At 41.6% G+C, this 23,025-nt stretch overlaps 1 protein-coding gene across 12 annotated transcripts in view; it reads left to right on the top strand.

Moving 5' to 3' along the window:
* Positions 1–22,623, top strand: part of LOC120395501 (chondroitin proteoglycan 3-like) — a 37,135-nt gene extending 14,512 nt beyond the window's left edge. For 2 of the 12 annotated variants that reach the window (XM_039519954.1, XM_039519953.1), the window contains 8 exons: positions 1,940–2,011; positions 12,775–12,889; positions 14,029–14,720; positions 20,172–20,364; positions 20,895–20,918; positions 21,369–21,488; positions 22,087–22,134; positions 22,414–22,623. In XM_039519954.1, the coding sequence (XP_039375888.1) occupies positions 20,298–20,364; positions 20,895–20,918; positions 21,369–21,488; positions 22,087–22,134; positions 22,414–22,430 (276 nt within the window). In that variant the 5' untranslated portion in view covers positions 1,940–2,011; positions 12,775–12,889; positions 14,029–14,720; positions 20,172–20,297 and the 3' untranslated portion in view covers positions 22,431–22,623. Of the gene's footprint in view, positions 1–1,939; positions 2,012–12,774; positions 12,890–14,028; positions 14,721–17,538; positions 17,928–18,233; positions 18,452–19,221; positions 19,555–20,171; positions 20,365–20,894; positions 20,919–21,368; positions 21,489–22,086; positions 22,135–22,413 lie in introns of those variants that run through there. The other 10 variants (XM_039519957.1, XM_039519955.1, XM_039519961.1 and 7 more) reach the window with 9 other exon arrangements.
* The last annotated feature ends 402 nt before the right edge of the window (positions 22,624–23,025 follow it).

Here is a 23,025-nt window from a genome sequence, read left to right on the forward strand (position 1 = left end):
GTAATTAATTGTCTAAATTTCCAAATTGTAATTTTAGAATTACTGTTGATTGTACTAGCATGATCAATCCTTGACTGGTGTATGCATATATTTATTGTTTTTTAACTGAACCTGTGTTTAACTTGACTGTCAGTTTAAAATATCTATATCAAAGGTCCATAATGTCCTGTTGGTACCAAAATCACGTACCAAGAGGATATATACTTAGGATAAGTTACTAACAATATCATTATGCTTTGTGATAAGTTTACCACTATGTGATTATATCTTGGACTTTTACTTCTTGATAAGTTTCAACACTATGTTAAATTCATTCTTTCAAACTTTGTAACTATATTATAGCCATCTTTGCTTTTTTATATAATTTCCCATTTAAACTCTATTTTAATCAATAAACCTTACATATTCCAAAGAAATCTGAATTCTTGTACTTTGACTATGCAAGACAACATACAAAAGACACAAGAGAAATCTGCCACGTGTAACTGAGTCATTGAATTGAATTAACTAAGTTTACATAGCACATAATAATAATTAATAATAACTTTTTATTTGTATTACTGTAGTGCTTAGGAGCCCCAGCCATGGACCAGGACCCCATTGTGCTAGGCACTGTACAAACACAGGAGAAAAAGACAGTCCCTGCCCCAAAGAGCTTACAACCTAAGTATAAGACAAGAAACAATGGCTGGATACAGACAGATGAGGGATAGCAAGGAAACAATGAGGCAATATTGTCTAAATACACCAAAAAGACACAGGGTGTGCCTCACATGTAAATCTACCCACAAACTTGCACTGGTTTAAGTGAAGGTATGTTTTTAGACCAATTTCACTAAACCAATGAAAAACGCTGTATAAATTCTCTTATTTCAATTTACTAGTGGCTTATGTTGATTCAATTTAAGTCAGTTCCTTCTCAATCTAAACAAAACAAAAATGTCACTCTCAAACTGAAATAGGAGTATCTCTGCAGGATATTTGGATACCTTCTTAGTTTAACATTTCCAGACAAAATTTGTGTTTTATATCTCAGCATGGCCTCCTTCGCTTTATTTGAAGCCTCAACTTAGTACCTTTTGTATGCATTTGCACTCCCAACCATAATAAAATGCTCCGTTTTATACATACCCATACACACACACAAAATACTGCACTAATTATTCTTTGCAGATTGTTTGACCTCTCTTGACTTTAGGAACCCTTGATTTTAAAAAAGGTTTGGGTGTCTCCAGGTACTTCTATAAAATCAGGGTTGCACTGGAAGTAACTACATATGACACTGTGCAATAGCCAGACAATTATAACTAAACCATTTTAGTGTATGTAGTCTGAGATTAGAGTAAACTGGTTTTTACATATAGATTAGCTTTTATTTGTTTTCTCTCATAGCATCACTAAAGGGCAGAGTTATGATTGCTTGAGTGTCTTATCTATGCCTTTCCATACATTATCATGTTTAGATTTATTTTAAGTTTAACCTTAACTCTGAATTTTCTGGGTTCATAATGCTTTCTATGGGATAGTTCCAACATTCCTGTAATGTTTTTTCCTAATAAACTACGGATATTTATTCTCAGTTTAACTCCAGGCTCATATTTTTTTTCCTCTGGAAATTCAGACAATTTCTGGATTTTATTAAATAAATCAGTAATTCTTTCCATTTGTCTGAAAAGTTACATAGTGGAACAGTATGGATTATAATATCCTGATAATATCCTCTAGTACTGGTAGTGATGTTGTTCTGGCCTATTAGGGAGGAGGCAGATGTTTCCTTTCAGTGAAGAATTAAACGTATTCTTGTTTTTTATTTTCTCACAAAGGTTTGTCTCTGTAAGGTGTTGGAGTAAATGGGAAATGCAGGAGTTCAGCACCATGCAGGACTGGGCCTTGATAATCCAAAGGTCTACTGTTGACAGCATTTTGTGTCTCCTTACAGGAGAGAGGAGTACCTATGCTGAGGTGAAAGTACATTGGAAATCTGACAGCACATCAGAGGCTACCCGTTCAGGTATTACAGTATCTTGGGAAATATGAAAATCCATCTTCTTTTGTGTTTTATCATGTTTGTACTCCATTAAAATAATCATATTGCATGTAGTCTAGGATTCATTTAATAGCTGCAGTACTGTGTCCAATTCTGGGCACCACATTTTAAGAAAGATGTGGACAAATTGGAGAGAGAGTCCAGAGGAGAGCAACAAAAATGATAAAAGGTTTAGAAAACCTGAACCATTAGGAAAGGTTCAAACTAAACTAGACATGTTTAGTTTTGAGACAAGAAGACTGAAGGAGGACTTGAAAACAGTCTTCACATATGCTTTTATAAAGAGGATGGGGATCAATTATTCTCCAGGTCCACTGAAGGTAGGACGAGCAGTAATGGGTTTAATCTGCAGTAAGGGAGATATAGGTTAGATATTAGGAAAACCTTGTAACTATGAGGGTTGTGGAAAGATTTTGATTGTTTTCTGTGGTAAATGTCTTCTACACAAAGGGAGGAAAATAGTTGTAACTGTTTTTTTTAACCAGGGTTATTTATTAGATTGGCATTCAAAATTCCTTGGGGAAGGGATATTGAACACTTTTTATTTGCCAGTTGCAGTATCTGAAACTAATTGTAAAAACAATGAATCAGACACAGGGACTGCTGTGCTCCTGCAAGGAAACACAGTGGCTATATTGTGTTTCTCAATGGCTTACATATAGTGACAGCTATTAGCGGTTTTGGTGCCCAATCCTGTGAGGTTCTGAGCACCTCAAACTCCCATTGACTCCAATCAGAACTTGTAGGATCGAGTCTTTATTGAGGGAACCTTACATCAAAACTAGGGCTGGTCAAAAATTCTCTTCTGTGTTTATGACAAACTGAAATATTTTGAAGGAAGTGTCTAGGTTTTTTTGATAATTTTTTTTGGGGGGTGGGGGCAGGTTGGCTCTTCTCAGCCCAAATTTTCAGTTTTCAGGTTTTTGAGGTTTTGATGAACATTTAAAAAAAATCAAATTAAGGTTAAGTAAAAAAAATGTTTTCATATAGCTTTTCCATCGGGGGAGGGGGGGGAAAATCCTCATTTTCTGGCCAGCTCCAATCAAAACCTTTTTGTCTTTTCCTGATTTATGTCCAACCCTATTTGTCCATAAGTGTGTCAGGTGTAACAGAGTATTTATGTAAATAGTTACCTTCATTTCATTACCTTCACCCTCACTTTATTTTATGGAATTGGTAATAAACCTAAATGTGGCTGGAAGACTAGAAGACGCTAGGTATAAAGCAAAAAAAAAAAAAGAGAGGTCACATGAAGACCCAATAGACTGAAGGTAAAATTTTCAAAAGCATCTAAGGTTATGTCTACACTACGAAATTAGATTGATTTTATAGAAGTTGATTTTTAGAAATCGATTTTATACAGTCTATTGCGTATATCCCCACTAAGCACATTAAATTGGTGACTAGCATTGACTTATGGAGCAAAGTTAAACTCCCAATGCCTGATGGGGCAAAAACATTGTCGCAGGTGGTTTTGGGTACATGTCGTCAGTTGCTCCTCCCTCCATGAAAGTAATGGCAGACAATCATTTCGTGCCTTTTTTCCTGGGTTACCCATGCAGATGCCATACACAGCAAGCATGGAGCCCGCTCAACTCACTGTCACTGCTGCTGTTGTGGGCAAGTCGACTGTGGGGCCTGCTGTGATCCAAGTAGCCAATGCAATCACTGATGTTCTGTTATCAAGGGTAGTGACTCTGGGAAATGTGCAGACCTTTTTAGATTTTAGGTGCATCATATTCCTGTCCTTTGTCACTGGTGAAGAAGTCTTGCAGCCATACATTCCAGTCCAGTTGGTACTGTAACACCCCATAGCACTTCTTTGGGCGGGAGGGATAGCTCAGTGGTTTGAGCATTGGCCTGCTAAACCCAGGGTTGTGAGTTCAATCCTTGAGGGGGCCATTTGGGGATTGGTCCTGCTTTGAACAGGGGGTTGGACTAGATGATCTCTTGAGGTCCCTTCCAACCCTAATAATCTATGATTCTGTAACCCTTCTGCCCCTCTGAGTTGGCAGCAACAAGGGCCAGGTTCAGTATCCAGGCGTTCCGTTTCAATAACACAATGCAAAGCCAGCTTGAGCCCCCACCCAGTGACCTACCACCCCCCCCAGGCACCTCTAGGAGGCAATACTTTCCCACTCGCAAGCACGAAGTCTGAGTGTAGCAAAATCCTTTTAATAAAGGAGGGAAACAATGTGGCATCACGTTGGAGAGACACCACAAACAGGACTATACACAAACCATAAGCAAAAACCCACCTCCAAGTACATTTGGCACTGTCCTTAGGGTCTTAAGTCCAATCACCCCAAAGTCCAACAACCCAAAAGTCTCAGTCTCCGGTCAGTGCCACCCCAGAGTTCAAAAGTTTATCTGCAGAGTTTTAACCCCCCCCAGCCTGGGTGGAAATGGGGGGGGGTCGCACACACAGGGTGCTAGGGACACCTTACGTGGGCCAGGGCCGATGCCCCGCTTCTCCGTGGAGTTCTGCTGCAGCCTTCACCACGACTGGCTCCACTCCACCAGCTGTGCCGCTCCTCCAGCAGACCCGTGAACCATGTCAGCCGTCCCCCACAAACCGCTCCACACTGCTCACTGTTCCATGGGCTGCTCCAACGTGCTGCAGACTGCTCCGCTCTGCCAGCTGCTTGGTGATAGATCTTCAGGCTCTCCCACTACTTAACACAGCACTCAGTGATCCCAGCTTAGTAAGCTTAGCTCTTTTAGTGATTTCAGCTCTTAGTGATTTCAACTTGTAGTAGGAGAGCCCCACTGCCACATGGCCCAACGTGAATTCAGGTCAGCAACCTCTAGATGGACTCCTAAAGGATTCAAAATTAGCTCTGCTCTTTAACAGTGGAGAGAGGAGGAAGTGCAATTGGTGTTCCAGGCCCTCAAAAGGGGCCCATACCTTCAGGTACACACACCAGTCCCCAGCCTCTCTCCCTTCACTGGGTTTTGGAACCCCTGTCCCTTGTCTAGCAAGTACTATTTAATGTAGGTTGAGTCATTTCTGTCATAAAGCAGTCTCATAGTTCCTCATTCACATAATTAAGGTAACAGCCCCTTTTTTTCCTTCCTGCCCCAATAACAAAGAAATTGGGGATTCCACAGTGTGAAAATAACCATCCCATGCTGCTGTGTGTTATGCTAAGTGGAGTGGGTTTACCAATGCAAATGCACATTCCTAAAATTCCTTTGCCCACTCCTCATAATGTACCACCAGATGTCAGGGTAGATTTCATTCTGACTCTGCTTACAATTCTAACAGCTCCAGGGCTCTTGCTCTTTTGCCTTGGCTGAGGTACTTTGTCCTACCAGGACCTCCAAGCATTTGACACAGAAGCACCTGCAGCAGATGGCATTGCTACACAGCAGCAGCTCCTTGCCTTCTCAGCAGACAGTGCAGTAGGACTGCTAACCATCCTCATTGGATATGTAGCTTGGCCAGGGGTTCTGGGAACATCTTCCCTTCCTGGCTCCTAGCAACCTGCAGGGCATGGTGTGTGGCTCCACCACTTCCCCTGCAACTCTGCTCTCCTGCTCCCCAGCGATGAGCTCAGGTCCTCTTGGGTGCTGCTGGCAGATGTGGTACTGCTGCTCATGGAGATTCAGTCCTGCCCGGAATAGACTGGAGGACAAGTGCTAGTAGTAATAATAGGGCTCAGATTTTCCTAGATGCGATAGCTGATGGATTCCTTCACCAAGTAGTTGCTGAGCCAACAAGAGGGGATGCCATTTTAGATTTGGTTTTGGTGAGTAGTGAGGACCTCATAGAAGAAATGGTTGTAGGGGACAACCTTGGTTCGAGCGATCATGAGCTAATTCAGTTTAAACTAAATGGAAGGATAAACAAAAATAGATCTGGGACTAGGGTTTTTTATTTCAAAAGGGCTAACTTTAAAGAATTAAGGAAATTAGTTAGGGAAGTGGATTGGACTGAAGAACTTGTGGATCTAAAGGTGGATGAAGCCTGGAATTACTTCAAGTCAAAGTTGCAGAAACTATCAGAAGTCTGCATCCCAAGAAAGGGGAAAAAAATCATAGGCAGGAGTTGTAGACCAAGCTGGATTAGCAAGCATCTCAGAGAGGTGATTAAGAAAAAGTAGAAAGCCTACAAGGAATGGAAGATGGGAGTGATCAGCAAGGAAAGCTACCTTATTGAGGTCAGAACATGTAGGGATAAAGTTAGAAAGGCCAAAAGCCATGTAGAGTTGGACCTTGCAAAGGCAATTAAAACCAATAGTAAAAGGTTCTATAGCCATATAAATAAGAAGAAAACAAAGAAAGAAGAAGTGGGACCGCTAAACACTGAGGATGGAGTGGAGGTTAAGGATAATCTAGGCATGGCCCAATATCTAAACAAATACTTTGCCTCAGTCTTTAATGAGTCTAATGAGGAGCTTAGGGATAATGGAAGGATGACAAATAGGAATGAGGATATGGAGGTAGATATTACCACATCCGAGGTAGAAGCCAAACTCGAACAGCTTAATGGGATGAAATCAGGGGGCTCAGATAATCTTCATCCAAGAATATTAAAGGAATTGGCACATGAAATTGCAAGCTCATTAGCAAGAATTTTTAATGAATCTGTAAACTCAGGGGTTGTACTGTATGACTGGAGAATTGCTAACATGGTTCTATCTTTAAGAAAGGGGGGAAAAGTGATCTGGGCAACTACATGCCTGTTATAGAATCACAGATTATTAGGGTTGGAAGGGACCTCAGGAGGTCATCTGGTCCAACCCCCTGCTCAAAGCAGGACCAATCCCCAAATCCCTCCCTCAAGGATTGAACTCACAACCTTGGGTTTAACAGGCCAATGCTCAAACCACTGAACTATCCCTCCTCCTGAGTTTGACATCTGTAGTATGCAAGGTCTTGGGAAAAAAATTTGAAGGAAAAAGTAGTCAAGAACATTGAGGTCAATGGTAATTGGGACAAAATAGAACATGGTTTTGAAAAAGGTAGATCATGCCAAACCAACCTGATCTCCTTCTTTGAGAAGGTAACAGATTTTTTAGACAAAGGAAATGCAGTGGATCTAATTTACCTCTATTTCAGTAAGGCATTTGATACAGTTCCACATGGGGAATTATTAGTTAAATTGGAAAAGATGGGGATCAATATGAAAATTGAAAGGCTGATAAGGAACTGGTTAAAGGGGAGACTACAACGGGTCGTACTGAAAGGTGAATTGTCAGGCTGGAGGGAAGTTACTAGTGGAGTTCCTCAGGGATCGATTTTGGGACCAATCTTATTTAATCTTTTTATTGCTGACCTTGGCACAAAATGTGGGAATGTGCTAATAAAGTTTGCGGATGACACAAAGCTGGGAGGTATTGCCAATACAGAGAAGGACCATGATATCATACAGGAAGATCTGGATGACCTTGTAAACTGGAGTAATAGTAATAGGATGAAATTTAATAGTGAAAAGTGCAAGGTCATGCATTTAGGGATTAATAACAAGAACTATTGTTATAAGAAGGGGAGGCATCAGTTGGAAGTAACAGAGGAGAAGGACCTCGGAGTATTGGTTGATCACAGGATGACTATGAGCCGCCAATGTATTATGGCCATGAAAAAAGCTAATGCGGTCTTGGAATGCATCAGGCGAGGTATTTCCAGCAAAGATAAGGAGGTGTTAGTACCGTTATACAAGGCACTGGTGAGACCTCATCTGGAATACTGTGTGCAGTTCTGATCTCCAATGTTTAAGAAGGATGAATTCAAACTGGAACAGGTTCAGAGACGGGCTACTAGGATGATCTGAGGAATGGAAAACCTGTCTTATGAAAGGAGACTGAAAGAACTTGGTTTGTTTAGCCTAACCAAAAGAAGGTTGAGGGGGGATATGATTGCTCTCTATAAATATATCAGAGGAATAAATACCAGGGAGGGAGAGGAATTATTTCAGCTCAGTACCAATGTGGACACAAGAACAAATGGATATAAACTGGCTATCAGGAAGTTTAGACTTGAAATTAGATGAAGGTTTCTAACCATCAGAGGAGTGAAGTTCTGGAACAGCCTTCCAAGGGGAGTAGTGGGGACAAAAGACATATCTGGCTTCAAGACTAAGCTTGATAAGTTTATGCAGGGGATGGTATAGTGGGATAGCCTAATTTTGGCAATTAATTCGTCTTTGACTACTAGTGGTAAATATGCCCACTGGTCTGTGATGGGATGTTAGATACGATGGGATCTGAGTTACTACAGAGAATTCTTTCCTGAGTGTCTGGCTGGTGAGTCTTGTCCACATGCTCAGGGTTTAGCTGATCGCCATATTTAGGGTCGCGAAGAAATTTTCCTCCAGAGCAGATTGGCAGAAGCCCTGGGGGTTTTTCACCTTCCTCTGCAGCGTGGGGTACGGGTCACTTGCTGGAAGATTTTCTGCACCTTGAAGTCTTTAAACCATGATTTGAGGACTTCAATTGCTCAGACACAGGTTTGATACAGGGTGAGATTCTGTGGCCTGCATTGTGCAGGAGGTCAGACTAGCTGATCATAATAGTCCCTTCTGACCTTAAAGTCTATGATTCCGTGATTCTATGATTCTATCATGTGAGCTGAAGATTTCTTCCTCAGGCTGCTCTCCCAGCTGGCAGCACTGTGTGGTCGCACCTACTCCAGCCTACCCCTTGCTTCCATGGCTCATGAAGCCTGGACAGTAGTAAGGAGCAGTTCAACTATAGGCCGAGCAAGTGCAGAATGGTGGTAGAATGTGCCTTTTGATGTTTAAAAGCTTGCTGGCGCTGTTGGTCAGACCTCACTGCAACCAAAATTCCCATCCTGCTTGCTGTGTGCTGCATAATATCTGTGAGAGTAAGGAGGAGACATTTATGGTGGGGTGGGAGGTTGAGGCAAATAGACAGGCATCCAGTTTTGAGCAACCAGACACCAGAGTGATTAGAAGAGCACAGCAAGGCGCACTGCGCATCAGAGAGCCTTTGAAAACCAGCTTCATGACTGGTCAGGCTTCGATGTGACATTTGTGTGTGTTTCTCCTTAATGCAAACCCACCCCCTTTGTTGATTTTAATTCCCTGTAATCCAACCACCCTCTCCCTTTGAAATAATGTAACTATTGTTTTGAAAACATGCATTTTTTCTTTATTAATTAAAAAAAAAGAGATAATGGTAGCCCGAGTGGGATGGAGGAGGAGGGAAGGACAAGGCCACATTGCTTATTGTAGCCACAATAAAAATCTAACTGTTTGAATTACAGCTTTCTGTTGCTTGGGCCATCCTCTGGAGTGGAGTGGCTGGGTGCCCGGAGCCTTCCCCTTCCCCCCCCCCCCCCGCATTCTTGGGAGTCTGGGTGAGGAGGCTATGGAATATGGGGAGGAGGGTAGGCGGTTATACAGTGGATGCAGCGGGGGTCTGTACTCTCGTTGGCTTTCCTGCAGCTCCAACAGGCGCTTCATCATGTCCGTTTGCTCCCCCATTAGCCTAAGCATCGTGTCCTGCCTCTGCTCTTCGTGCTTACTTAATTCTTTCCTGGCCTCTGCCACTGAATGCTTCCATGCATTAAGCTGTGCCCTATCAGTGTGGGAGGACTGCATGAGCTCGGAAAACATGTCATCGTGAGTTTTTTTCGCCTTCTAATCTGCGATAACCTCAGGGACGGAGATGATGGGGGAGCATAGAAACATTCTACTGTCTACGATTCTGGGGGGACTGCATGGTCACCTGTGCTGCTGAGTGCTGCTGAGTTCGCCATGCTGACCAAACAGGAAATGAAATTTAAAAGTTCCAGGGGCTTTTCCTGTGTATCTGGCTAGTGCATTGGACTTCAAAGTGCTGTCCAGAGTGGTCACAATGGAGCACTCTGGGATAGGTCCTGGAGGCCAATACCATCGATTTGCGTCTGCACTACCCCAAATTCAACTCAGCAAGGTCAATTTTAGCGCTACTCCCCTTGTCGGGGGGAGTACAGAAGTCAATTTTAAGAGCCCTTTAGGTCGACGGAACACAGTCATTTTTAAATCGACCTAACATAGCTAAATTCGACCCAACCCTGTAGTGTAGACCAGGCTAAGTGATTTAGGCCATATTTTCAAAGGTATTTAGATAACTAAAGATGCAGATAGATGCCTAACCTGCTTAGAAGCCTAACTCTCATTTGGTTTAAATGGGAGTCAGCTGTCTGATAGTAAGGTTCCCAATAATAAAGTTAAGCATGTGTGTATTTGCAGGATTGGAGTATAGAAATGTAATTGTAGAATACAGAAAACTTACCAGTTTTGTAGCTACATCCATCACAACTATCACCACATTCTCTTTATGTATCTGTACACAGATATATTTACATATATTCACATTACTGTTGAAAAAGTTGTATGTAGTTTATCATAAATATAACAACATACAATAACATACATCTTTTCAGAAAGTGCAAATTAGAAAAGGCTAAAGAAACTTCACTCTATGACCAAACAGTAAATAAAAAACTCTAAGAAAAAAACATTTTGACTGGAATTTTCAAGAGTGCTCAGCACTGGCTTAACCCTATTTGCACTGAACTCAATGACTTCAGTTGAAGCAGTTAGGACAACAATGAACGTATTTTAAAATCCCACCATTACAGTTGTAGATTGTTTTTGTTATTTAGGGGAAAATAGAAAGTAAGCATAGCTAGTCTAACAATTTAAAAATGCAAAGAATTTTACAAATAAATTATATTTCATTGGGGGTTATAGGTTTTTAAATATAATTGATATTTTTATCAAAATCCTTCATTTTGGGGATTTTCTAAATGCTTTTAAAATATCTTGGTCAGCTTACTCACACGGTGAGATTTTAAAAACTTTCAAAATTTAGAAACATTTTAGAAAATTTCCTATTGTGGAAATGATAAATGATAAACAAAAAAGGGTAATAAAATTTGATTACATTTTTAGTAAATTCTAATAAATTTTTAAAAAGTTATTTTGAGGGGAAATTATCTTAAAATATATTATGTTTTTTTCCATTTTTGAAACCAGCTCTGAAAGTAAACACAGTTTTAAAAAGTGAATATGATTGTAGTGAAGATGTTCATTTTAAATCTTACTTATCTATGTTAAATGAAAACCGAGGAAGAAGAAGAAGAAGAGTAATAAAGATGAGATTGAGACACTGAAAGAAAAGTTATTATAGAGTAACTAGAGGGTTAAGCCAGAAAGCAAATTAATCCCTTGTGATACTCCACTGAAATCAGAGGAAGTGTACCAGGGATGAATCTGAGCTATTTATTCACCCTATAAATACTCTGTTTGTGCCTTTTAATTTTCAGCATTACTGATAATATAAAGCATGTTCTAAATAACACCAGTAAACACTTCATGAATGAACGGAAAACAACAGGAGCCTTTAAGATATTTTTAGAGGCAATGCTAACCACAGAAAAATGCTAAACGAGCACACAGGATGTTTTTCCATTAATCTGCATTTCTTACCACAAATAAAAGACAGACCAAATGTCTCAGTATGTGTTTCTTGGTAAAGCGTGGTGGACAATCTGAAGACAGAGTGGGTCAGAATCTGATCTCAATTACAACGGTGTAAATATAGAAAAACTTGGTTGACTTCAGTGAAGTTCCTCCTAATTTTACACCAATGTAACTGGGATTAGCCTCTGGCCTAACAAATCTTGTTTGTGACTCTGGTGTGTTGACATATTACTAGGGCTGTGTCCTCCTTAGCCCTGCTAAGTGTTTATTGCCTTTTCCATTGTAAACACCTAGCTGTTTCAGGTTTTTAACGTTTTGTTCTAATACCCTCCAGGCTGAAATGCCTCATAAAGGATCTCAACCACTTCCCTCTCCTTATTTAAATACCTTTAAAAAACCACAGGAGGCAGCAGCCTAGCTCCAGCAACAGACAGGGAATTTCACTAAGAAAACAATGTAAGTGTAGAGGAATGGAGATGGGAAGAAGAAATGAATGGATGTTAAGACAAACATTATGAGTGGGAGCAGAAATGATGGAGGTGGGGATTAATGGATTAAACTTTTTTCCCCTACATCATAAATGTAAATACAATAGATGGTCTATCCAGAAGAATAGATTAGAGAAACTGCCTTTTACCTCTGAAAGCTTGTGTTAAAATCCCGATTACTTCAAAACTTAAGAGGAGTTTGGTGGTCCTCTTGTAAATCTTGGTACGGTCCCCCCAGAATAGCATAGGTTGGCATGAATGGCAGGTTTCTCCTCAAGGGAGACTACAGCACAGGAATAGCAGGGGGCTGCAGGGCAGGACTGAGGGGCATTGGCAGAGCTATGCATAAGCACTAAGGAATGGCAATAAGCAGCTCTTTGTCTTCTTTGTATCAAACCATTTCCTTGTCCTCCCCTTTGCTTCTCTCCCATTGTGTTGGAGATTCACTCTCAAGCCCCACCTGCTTTCCATCTCTTCATAAGGCTCAGGTTATTTACCACTTCTATAAAGTAGAACCACAAGCATTCAACGTTATGGGTCAGGCCTCCAAAATCTAGAGATTGGCTTAACAATTTGGAGACCTTAAAGATAGTACATTTGGGGTTCTTTTTATTTGCTGTCTGGGTTTTCAGCCTTTGAAGTTCACATGTTCAGGCTAGAAATTAGAGCTGGTCAGACTATGGGTATGAGTTTTCTCCAGTGATGGAAAAGGTATTTCTCTGGGAGGCAAAACAGGCAACACAGTGCTAAACATCAGCAGCTTCATTCCATTGCAAACCACCTCTTCCTTTTCTTATGGGCAGGTCCCACCTCTCAGTGCTCAGGCTGGTTGTATATTATTGCAGTCCTTGGGATTATTACACTGATTCTGCTAGTTACTGTGATCCTCTTAGCTCTGCGCTGTGTAAACGTGTAATGGTAAGTGCTGCAGACCAATTGACACAGAGTAAGTCACTTTTATCCAATAATTTGTTTTAATGAAAATATGCTCAGGCATCAGACCAGGATGTGGAAGGACCCCCTTCAGCTACATCCCCATTACAATTCTCTTGTCCAGCCACTTCACAGCTGCACTCAGATAATATCTAGCTCCCCCTGCTGGTTTTGTGTATAATGGGCCATTTTATACTTTACTAAGCAAATTCTGACACAATCCACGTTTTGGTGGAATTACCAATCAGGCTAACTACGAGGATTCTGCTCCTTTTATTTGAGGCCACATTTTAGAAGTGGTAACTTAATTTTAGATTTTTCAAGTTGGATGTGAGATAACCCCACAAATACACCATATACCTTAACCATCATACTGTTAGTGTAGCCTGTAGTTGCTTCCATAACTGCTGAGTCAAGGCCAGGACTAAGGGAGACCCTGTGTGCTGCCACCCCAGCACAAGGTGTGTTAGTCTTGGACCTAGTGTACCCCAAAGAAGAATAGACTCTGCCAGGAGCTTCAAATAAAAAATCCTCATAGTAATGACAGCAGGGCCACACTGGATTGCAGGGTGCAATTTCAGAAAAGTACTGCAGCTGTCAATATCAGGCATATGGGGACATTTAGCCAGTTGTGGAGATAGGAAAAAAGTCTTGTGGGGATCAGTGTCTGTCCAGACAGAGGGCACATCATGCTGGGGATGGGAGTGACATTGGAACACTGGGCTTTTGCAAAGAATGGAGCATAGAAAGCAGCCCTACTACTGACAGGAGCTGAATAATTTCCCACAGACCTGCAGAATGTGTTTATTCTCTCTCATGACTGTTCTCCCAGGAAATTGTTAGAGTGAAGACAAAACAGCAGCTTCTGTGGCAGTTGTGGTGTGGGTATCATGGGAATGGGGAAAGGTGGAGGAACCTGGTACAAGCAATAGGCCTAAAGAGGGCATGTTGTGGCAATGGCTCCCCCTTCATATTCACGATCACCAGTTCTTGGTGCTTAAATTTATGACAAAGGCCAAAATGACACAACTCCTCTCCTACTGCCCAAGAGAGGGTACTCTAGTCTGGTTATGCATTCAAAAGAAAAGTCTGTAATTAATACCTTTTGTCTCAATCTTTTCCAGATAACTCAACTCAGCAAGTCTCTCTTCAATGAAAGATCATCAAATGCTGGTTGAAAGTGCTCATAAATTGCTCTTTCTTTTAAATGACTTTGATAAAAGATAGGCTTTCAGTTTGATCACTGTGACACTCTGTACCTCGGGGGAACACCTTGCACCCCCATGTTCATCCTTATAATATGATTGTGTGGTATCCAATGCAACGTTTGTCATGTTGGGTGTCTTTGGAAGGCTCATGATGCACTGAGTATTGTTGTTATAGTAATATTATAGGTTGTAATTTCATGTATATAGTTGTGAGGCTGAAAATATGTCCCCATGGCTTAAAACAAGCCCAGGCAAAACTCTCCAAGAGCAGAGAGGCAGTTCACACCTCGTCAGGGCATGTATGGGACAAACCCAGCCCAGCCTCACAGGAACAAAGTACACCGGCCTAGGCAGCAACAAAAGATCTGTTGGACTCTCGAGTGAGTCACCCCCCTTTCCTTGGTCAGTTTGGGACTACATTGAGGTAATGCTCAGCTGACTCTGAAGGGGTGGGGCACAAAGCCAAGAGGGAAGAAAGAACATAATAAAAAGGAGAGACATTTGCAATGCGCTCTCTCTTCTAACTCCAACTACAGAAACCACCACCAAGCGACTGAAGCACTGATCAAAGGAGAGAGCCTTGATGAAGGGCAACCAGCCAGCCTGTGGTGAGAAGCATCTAAGTTTGTAAGGGCATTGAAAGTGTTAAGATCAGCTCAGAATGTGTTTTGCTTTTATTTAATTTGACCAACTCTGACTTCTTGTGTTTTGACTTATAATCACTTAAAATCTATCTTTTGTAGTGAATAAATTCGTTTGTTTATTCTACCTGAAACAGAGCATTTGGTTTGAAGTGTGTCAGAGATTCTGTCACGGAGTTGGGGGAGACAAAGGCCTGCACCCCTGGCTTCCTGTGATTCACGATGACTCTCAGCCAGCCAGTAAAACAGAAGGTTTATTTAGACGACGGGAACACAGTCCAAGACAGGTCTTGCAGGTACAGACAACAGGACCCCCTCAGTTAGGTCCATCTTGTGGGGGGGAGATGGGGGCAGGGAGGCCAGAGCCCTGTCTGGGCTCCTCTCCCTCTTCCCAGCCAGCTCTAAACTGAAAACTCTCTCACCTTTGTCTCTTTCCCGGGTCAGGAGGTCACCTGATCTCTTTGTCCCCTTCACAGAGGAGGGGTCCAGGCCATCAGTTGCCAGGAGACAGGGTGTTGGCCATTCTCACTGCCTCCCTATGGCTCTGCAACAATCACACACCCCTAGACACTCGAGAAATGCATAGGGGAAACTGAGGCACCCACACAGCACTCTGAGAAAACAGTAAGAATATTCCCACTTCGTCACATCCTCCCCTTGGGATAACAAGCCTGGTGCATATCAATTTCTTTGTTAAATTGACAAATTCATATAAGCTTGCAGTGTCCAGAGGGCATAACTGGACACTGCAAGATGGAGGTTCCCAGGGTTGTGTCTGGGACTGGAGATATTGGCTAGTGTCCCCTTTGGTTTGCACAATCCAAGCAGTGGCTGGCCAAAAATGCTCACCCAAGTAGCTGGGAGCAGCTTACATGCTAGAGGCTGTGCGTGAATAGCCCAGGAGTGTGGGGTCTCACAGCAGAGCAGGGTAAGGCTGGCTCCCAGATTCGAGGATTGGAGTGACCTAGCAGATCAACGGTCCAGATAACACCAGGGGAACATCACAATCACACTGCAGTTGCGTCTCATCCATGTAGTTTCTTTGAAAACTGAACCATTTGAATTTATTGCTTATTTCCATAATGCCAGCAATTATCAAATGATAAGATGCAAAATTCAAACCTGGAGTTAGAGCTTGTCTACACAGAGAACTGGCTTGACATAGTGCGGAAAGGCATCTCCTCCCTCTCACATGGCTTAGTGCTTCCCCTTCTGGCAGTGGTGGGATTTGGGGTAAATCAGCCTCACACTGGACAGTGTTTGTCTTCCCACTTTGTTTATTTAGTACTATTTTCAAGGTAGGCCTCCGGGCAGGCCCAAGGAGTGCTCCTTCACTAAACGAAAGAAACAAATTCACTAACACAAAATAAAGGGGGATACCTATTCATGCCCCCTGTCTGTGGGGTATTGTCCTGTTACTGGCCCTGCAGTGCCAGTCCTTCCCCTAAACAGGCAGTGAGTTTGGTTGTTTCCCCTGTAGGGAGGAGATCAGCCTCTCACCCAGTCTGGAGAAGCCTCTCTTGCTCTGCTGCCACTAGCTCGGCAGCAGCTTCTCTCTTCTCCTCCTCCTCCCTCACCAGAGGAGGGATTTTTAAATGTCTCAGACATCCCCTAACTGGACTCACATGTCTCTAGTTGACCCTTCTCAGCTTATACGGAAAAGGGCCTTTATTATTCCAAGGCTATACCACCTTCCACCACTCTCTGACAGCTATCCAGCCTGATTTTGTCACAAAAGCTATTGTGGAATAAGCTACTCCAGTTGCCACAATTATAGATGAAAGCCAGCTGCCAACTTCTGATCTGGTCCTGAATTTCTAACCCCTCTCCAAACTTTGGAAAGGGTTAGGGTGGGGTGGGGACTTATTCAGGTTCATCTCATTGTTTAGGCTACCCGTAGTTCAACCTGAATTGTTCCTTACTACTTGTCCAGGTAAGTATCTCATCCTGGTCCATCTATCTTACTGCAACGCTTTACTTTGTGTTAATCGTCCAACTTCTGCAGCTTCAGTGAAATCACTATCCTCAGCATGAACTGAGCTCATCAGGCTCAGATTCTGATGTATTTAATTTTACTTAGTGTTTGTTCTTAAATTACATCCTAATTAAATTACAAGAAAGCTTGTCTCGCTTACAAACAGAAGTTGGTCCAATAAAAGATTTCCTATGTTCTACCAGTTCTGAAGTGTGGAGCTTCCACCTTCTCTGTGTAGGCTAAAATTTACAGGCCCCACTCCTATAGTGCAAGTCCGGCAAGAAAAGCACATGCAGGATTGGGCCCCTGTATTTGGGCATTTAGCTCTATTTGCATTTATGTTATTGTTTTCAATGTACTGTATTGATTTCTGATGAGCCTATTGTAAAAAATAAAGAGTTTTATTAAAAAACAGCTTGAGCTTGTCATGCTGGTAGCTGCCCTTAAGGGAAATGGAAGTGAGATTGGAAAAAAATAGTACTGATAAGGCAAAGATATTAATTTTTTGTACTGAGCATAGCATGCTTACTACTTCATTTTGCACACCGCAGATACATGCACTGGGCCAAAATCATGCCTAGTATAACCTGACACAGCAACAGAAGAGAGAAACATTTTTTTTTAATTAGGGAAATGTAGTTGTACAACCATAAGAATTGGCAGGAGGCCTCGTAGACAGCTAAAGAACCTGAAATGACTACTGGCAATATATATAATAAATTGACTAGATTTCAAATTGAGGTTGTCTCTTTAGTAATACCTGTCTTTAACCTATGGACCTCAAATAACCTTACACTAACAAATTATATCTCCAATCTGAATTAATTAGTCCCTTCATTAAAAGTAAGAGAAGGCCATGAATCTATTGATTCTAAAACTATATGGGGTTTTAGGTCATTTGTCCAATAAAACAGCAGAAACCAGAAGTAAAAATCAGTAGGAGAACTATGTACTGGGAAATCTCATTGTTAGCTCCTGCAATACCAGCCACATAAACTCCTAGCCCTTACAGTAAGTCACCAGTTCAGAAATGGGCAGCTCCAGAGTAAATTGCATATATGCAAATATGGAGATGAGAAACAATTTTCAAACCAATTAGAAATCATCGCTGACTGTAAGCCAGACAGACATGTAAGCAGATAACCAGGTGTCAGGTTGCTGCAGAAGGATCTTCAGTGGAGAGGTCAATCTTCCGAAAGGTAACTATGAATGATGCTGCAGAGAGCTGTGTGTGTGTGTGTGTGTAGCTCACTAAAACTGAAGGGGGGATAATCTTTTGACTAAAAAAGAGAATTGTGAATTAAAAAGATTTAAGGTGTCATCTTGGTTGGTTACTGCAAAACTGGCATACAGAGCTCCCATATCCTGTCTGCTGCCATGTGGCTTTGGCACACAGCCCATTACAATGTTTTAGACCTCTTCAGTTGAGAAGTTTAATCTCTCTCTCATTCTCAGCAGAGGAAAGATATTACTGTATGTGTGGGACTGTTAGCTGAGTTTGTGGTTTTCAGTTGTCAGTGTTTGGTTTCTACTTAGTGTTTCTTAGGTTCTGTCCAGAAATATCTGGATGTTGATGGTTGCTGGCAGACAAAAATCAATGGATGACAGATGGGCAGGTGTTTAGCGGGTTCTTTTGATTACCTGCTCAGCTCTGGTTTCATTTTGGATGTTGTGGCAAGATCAGCTGATCAGGTCTTTAATTCATCAGTCTGGTGATTCTCAGGTACAGCTTGCTTCACGGACCATGGCTTCTTAGGCTCCACATCAGGATAATGGAATCTCTGGCCCTTCAGCAGTTGGCAAACAAAATCTCTCTCTCTTACCCATACATGCACGCACGCACACATACACACAAACATATAAAGCCTTTGACTCAGGACATTTTCCTCTCTGATGAGATATATGGCAATCTCTTTTTCTGAAGTGTTAAAGCTAGGCTGTCCAGGCTTTCTTAATTATAAAACTTTAGAGAAGACTTGGAAGTCACCTTTCTGAAGAAGATTGAATAATAAGGGTTGAAATGCCAAGGAGGGGAGGAACTGTGTAAGTGATCAATGAGGGTATAAATAGAAGAAAATAGGAAAAAAACTTAGTGAAGGAAAAATAGGTTGCCTATTTGAGAAACATTTGAGAAGAGGAAATGGCCATATGGTTAAATCACAGACCTCGGCATCAGGAAACCTGGGCTCTGTTCTTGGCTTTGCCATAGACTTCCTAGTTGAATGTGGCAAGTCACTTCACCTCTGTTGTTTGTCTCGGTTTTCCCATCTGTAAAATGCAAATAATAATGCTCAACTGGGTGTTAAGATTAATTCATGAATGTTTGTAAAATCTGCAGAACTTTGGATGGAAGATGCTTTAGAAATTCAAAGTATTGAGTCAAATCTGTTGAGACTGTGGAATTGTCTCCAAAGAGGAGAGAGAGTCTCTAAAAAAACGTTGTATATTAGAAATCAAAATAAATAGTTATTAAAATTAATTAGGCTGGTCAAAGCTGGTGTTACAGCATTCTAGTAACTTCTCTCTCTTTTGCTTCTCACACGTTTCCTTTTATCTGGAATCCTCTGACTGCTTAGATTGTCCTTGCTTTTTCCTTGGTCTCAGTTCAGTGGCTATGATTCCTGATGGTTCTGTCTCAGGGTTTCTCTCTGCCCTTTTACCCACTCCCTTAGCCTTTCCTGATAAGTGCTGCCTCCCTTGACATATTATCCACATAGTATTAGCTCTGTGAGGGTTGAACAAGATAATTAAAAGAATGCAAGCATGATGGAGTGACCTTGTTCAGCAGACACAGCCTAAAACAGACATTTTAGTGACTTGAGAAAGGTAACTAGTAAAGTGTTAGACAAGTATCTGAAATCTCTTAATATGGAAAATTTTAAACCCTTTTTTGGGGGAATTGGGTGCATTGTTCCTACAGGCTGCTTTACAGACAGTTTATCAGGGAACGGGGTAAAGTTGTCTAATATAGGTCAGGGTTAATTCTGCAGAGATGGGAGTTTGTGACATTTCACACCTTGTCCTATGAGAATGAATTCTGTCAATTAGCAGAAAACTCAGTATTCAAGATCCCTAGCAATCTTCAGCATTTCCTGGGAAGGCAATTCCTGGGATAAAGTGTAACAAAGTCTGTTTATTGGGAAAGAAACAGAGCAGTGTTCCTGATAATATGCCTGGAACCAGATCACAGAAGTTAGATGTGGGAAATGCCTATTACTATCTTGATTGCAGGGGACTGGACTAGATGACCTATTGAGGTCCCTTCCAGTCCTACACTTCTATGATTCTATGATATTTGGATGTCTGGAAATCTCTACTTCATTCCTTTTGACATTATAACTCATTATTTTCAAGGCCTTTATTTACAACACATATATATATTTCCTTAACTAAACTTATTTTTATTATCCTACATGTGTGTAACTTGAACCTCTTGTTCTCAGGTAGATTGTGGAGAGGGCAGGACTGGGGATTTGCTTTACATACACCCCTAGCTCCTTTCAGCTGGACACTGAAACCTTCATTTTATTTCTTCACCTGCCACTCAGGCTTCACACAAGATACCAACTATGCCGAAGATCTTGATCCTCCCAGCGCTGCTTGTTTTGCTTATGCCTCCTCTCATACAAGCACAAGGTAACCTGAACACATTATGAACATCCCTGGCGTCACACAGGGATGGATTTGATCCATTCTCTTTCTTTCTCCAGCTTAAGGCTCTCACAATCCTCTCTTCTGTGCTTCTTATCCAATAAATCCAGTTATTTCAATATTGTTATTATTTGTTACCCCTCTGACAATGTGCTCACTGCTGTACAAGAATTGGAGAAAAAGGCACAGTTAGTCGCTATTCCCCTAAATATGGGCTGTCTGCAGATCAAGATTTTGGTGTAGGACAATTTTTGTTTTGATTTCTTTTGGAATGATCTGCTGGTTTAAATTACTGGCATTTAAACCTCCTCTTTGGCAAGTCTCCAAACATGTCTAGGTCTGTTCTGTTTCCTGCACATTCTGGTTAACCTCAGTAACCTTCTCCTTGTGTTTGACCTGTACACACACTCAGATGCATGTGATCAGGATGGGAAATGAGCCCTGAATATGTGGGAATGTTTCTGAGCTGGACAAGTTCTTGTCTATTCTGATGAACTTCTCTTTTATTTTTACAGAGGATCTAAGTGGGGACAAATCTGGTAAGTGTATCCATCCTTTACTATATTCTGGTCCATTTGATTTACCTCCTAAGCAATCAGCCTAATTACACCTCTACCCCGATATAACGCGACCCAATATAACACAAATTCTGATATAACGTGGTAAAGCAGTGCTCTGTGGGGGCGGGGCTGAGCACTCCGGTGGATCAAAGCAAGTTCGATATAACACGGTTTCACCTATAACGCGGTAAGATTTTTTGGCTCTCAAGGACAGTGTTATATCGAGGTAAAGGTGTATAATAAAGCACCCCAGGCCCTATTGGAAGGGAGGCAAAAAATAGAAGCAAATGAGAGCATCATACACTGTGTATATTTTGTTCCCTGATCCCATGGGACTAGAGCCCAAAGCATAAGGATAACATTACTGAGGGAGAGTTGTTACCTAATTGTGATACATATTTATATATTATTCTCTTTTGTTTCTCCAAGAGGAATCTGATGCCTTTGAATCTGGGCAAGCAAGTGAGGAGCTTAGCGGAGAAGCAAGTGGTGAACCTAGTGGACAAGTCAGTGGAGAGCTAGGCTGGGAGCCCAGTGGGCAATCTATGGGTAAGTTAATTCTGTTTCTTTCTGTTACTTTGTTACTGCTTTTACATTTCTCTACTTATCTGCCAAGAGAGACTGACAAGGTGAAAGAAGCCCCTAGTCCACTCCTTGCACCTGAATCCTCCACAATGCACTGAATTTTAGCCTCCTACGCACCCACAACCTAAGCAGCTCCCTGATTTGGCCCTCAGGAAAGGACAGGCTGGGTCCAGTGCCATATAAATGCTCTCCTCAGGTGTATATGATCTATCCTGATATCCATGGATTAAAGGGACTTCCCACTGTAATGAGTGTCATCTGGGCCAACACCAGGGATTGAACCAGGGACCTCCACAGCTAAACATGAGTCATTACAGATTGAACTAAAAAGACAGGCTCAGAGTGCAAGCAGACTCACATTCTCTGTGGGTCGGGCTGAGAAAGAGACATATAACACTCACTGACCAGTGGGTTACACCACTGCAGGTTTAGTTCTGACTAACATAATAATGATAATGCCTAGCTCTGATGTAGCACTTTTCATCAGTAGCTCTCAAAGCACTTAATTATTCTAACTATGTAGAGTTTCCAGGAATAAGCCTCTGATTTTTGTTCATTGTAGGTCAATCCAGCCTCCCCGAGGAAAGCAGTGGAAGTGGATTTGACCCCTGTAAGTGGATTTTGCTCTGTCTATTCTGTTGTCATTCCCCTTCTCCAAAAAGATCACAGTCCTGCCATTTCTGCATGCACCATTTGACTCCTCTCTTCCGTGTTAATCAGTGGTGGCCTTGAAGGCTAAAGAATCCAGAATGAATTGTCACTGAGGTGTTCCATATTGTAGGTCTCTATCCAACCTATCTCTGTTTTGGATGGTGAAGGCATGCTGGCTCCAGACCAAAGAATTCAATTCAATTTTTACCCATGCATCATACCCTTTCTTTCCTTTTAGCATATGAAATAGATTGAGGTGGATGAAACGTCCCCCCTGCTCCCTTCACATCATCAGCTGCATTGAAGGAAAATTCAAGCCTCAAAATGAGAAGCACAACATCACCCTTGAGAAATGAGTGTGTAGAGCATTAGCAAGAGTGCTGATGAGTCTGTTAAATTTCTAATATTTGTGATTATTCTCTTAATAAACTATTTAGGGTGCATTATATTCTGAAAAGTGACTGTAAAAATGGTGACTTTTCATTCAGTAGCTCTTCTGTGTGCATGTATCAATGTGTGCTATGACTGACTTTAGTGACTGACTTTAGTGACTAAAATATGTTTTTTATGTGTGTTCATTCTGAAGAGCCATCACAATTCAGAAGCTGGAGTCTAAGCCTTCTTCTGCATCATCCACAGACTTATTTACTGAAGTCTGGTTACACCTGTGCAAAGCCATTGATGGGAATGGGACTGCACAAGTGTTACCGAGGGCAGAATTTGTCCTGGAGTGCTTTTATTATTGGTGGAGATGTATGGGGAAAAAAGAACCCTGCTTGATTCTTGGAGCTCAGGCTGAGTTTGCAGAGTCAGCAGCTAGAAAAAAACATTTTTATTTTTATTAATTTGA

Source organism: Mauremys reevesii, linkage group 1 (assembly GCF_016161935.1).
Source record: "Mauremys reevesii isolate NIE-2019 linkage group 1, ASM1616193v1, whole genome shotgun sequence".
In the NCBI taxonomy this organism is placed as follows: Eukaryota; Metazoa; Chordata; order Testudines; family Geoemydidae; genus Mauremys; species Mauremys reevesii.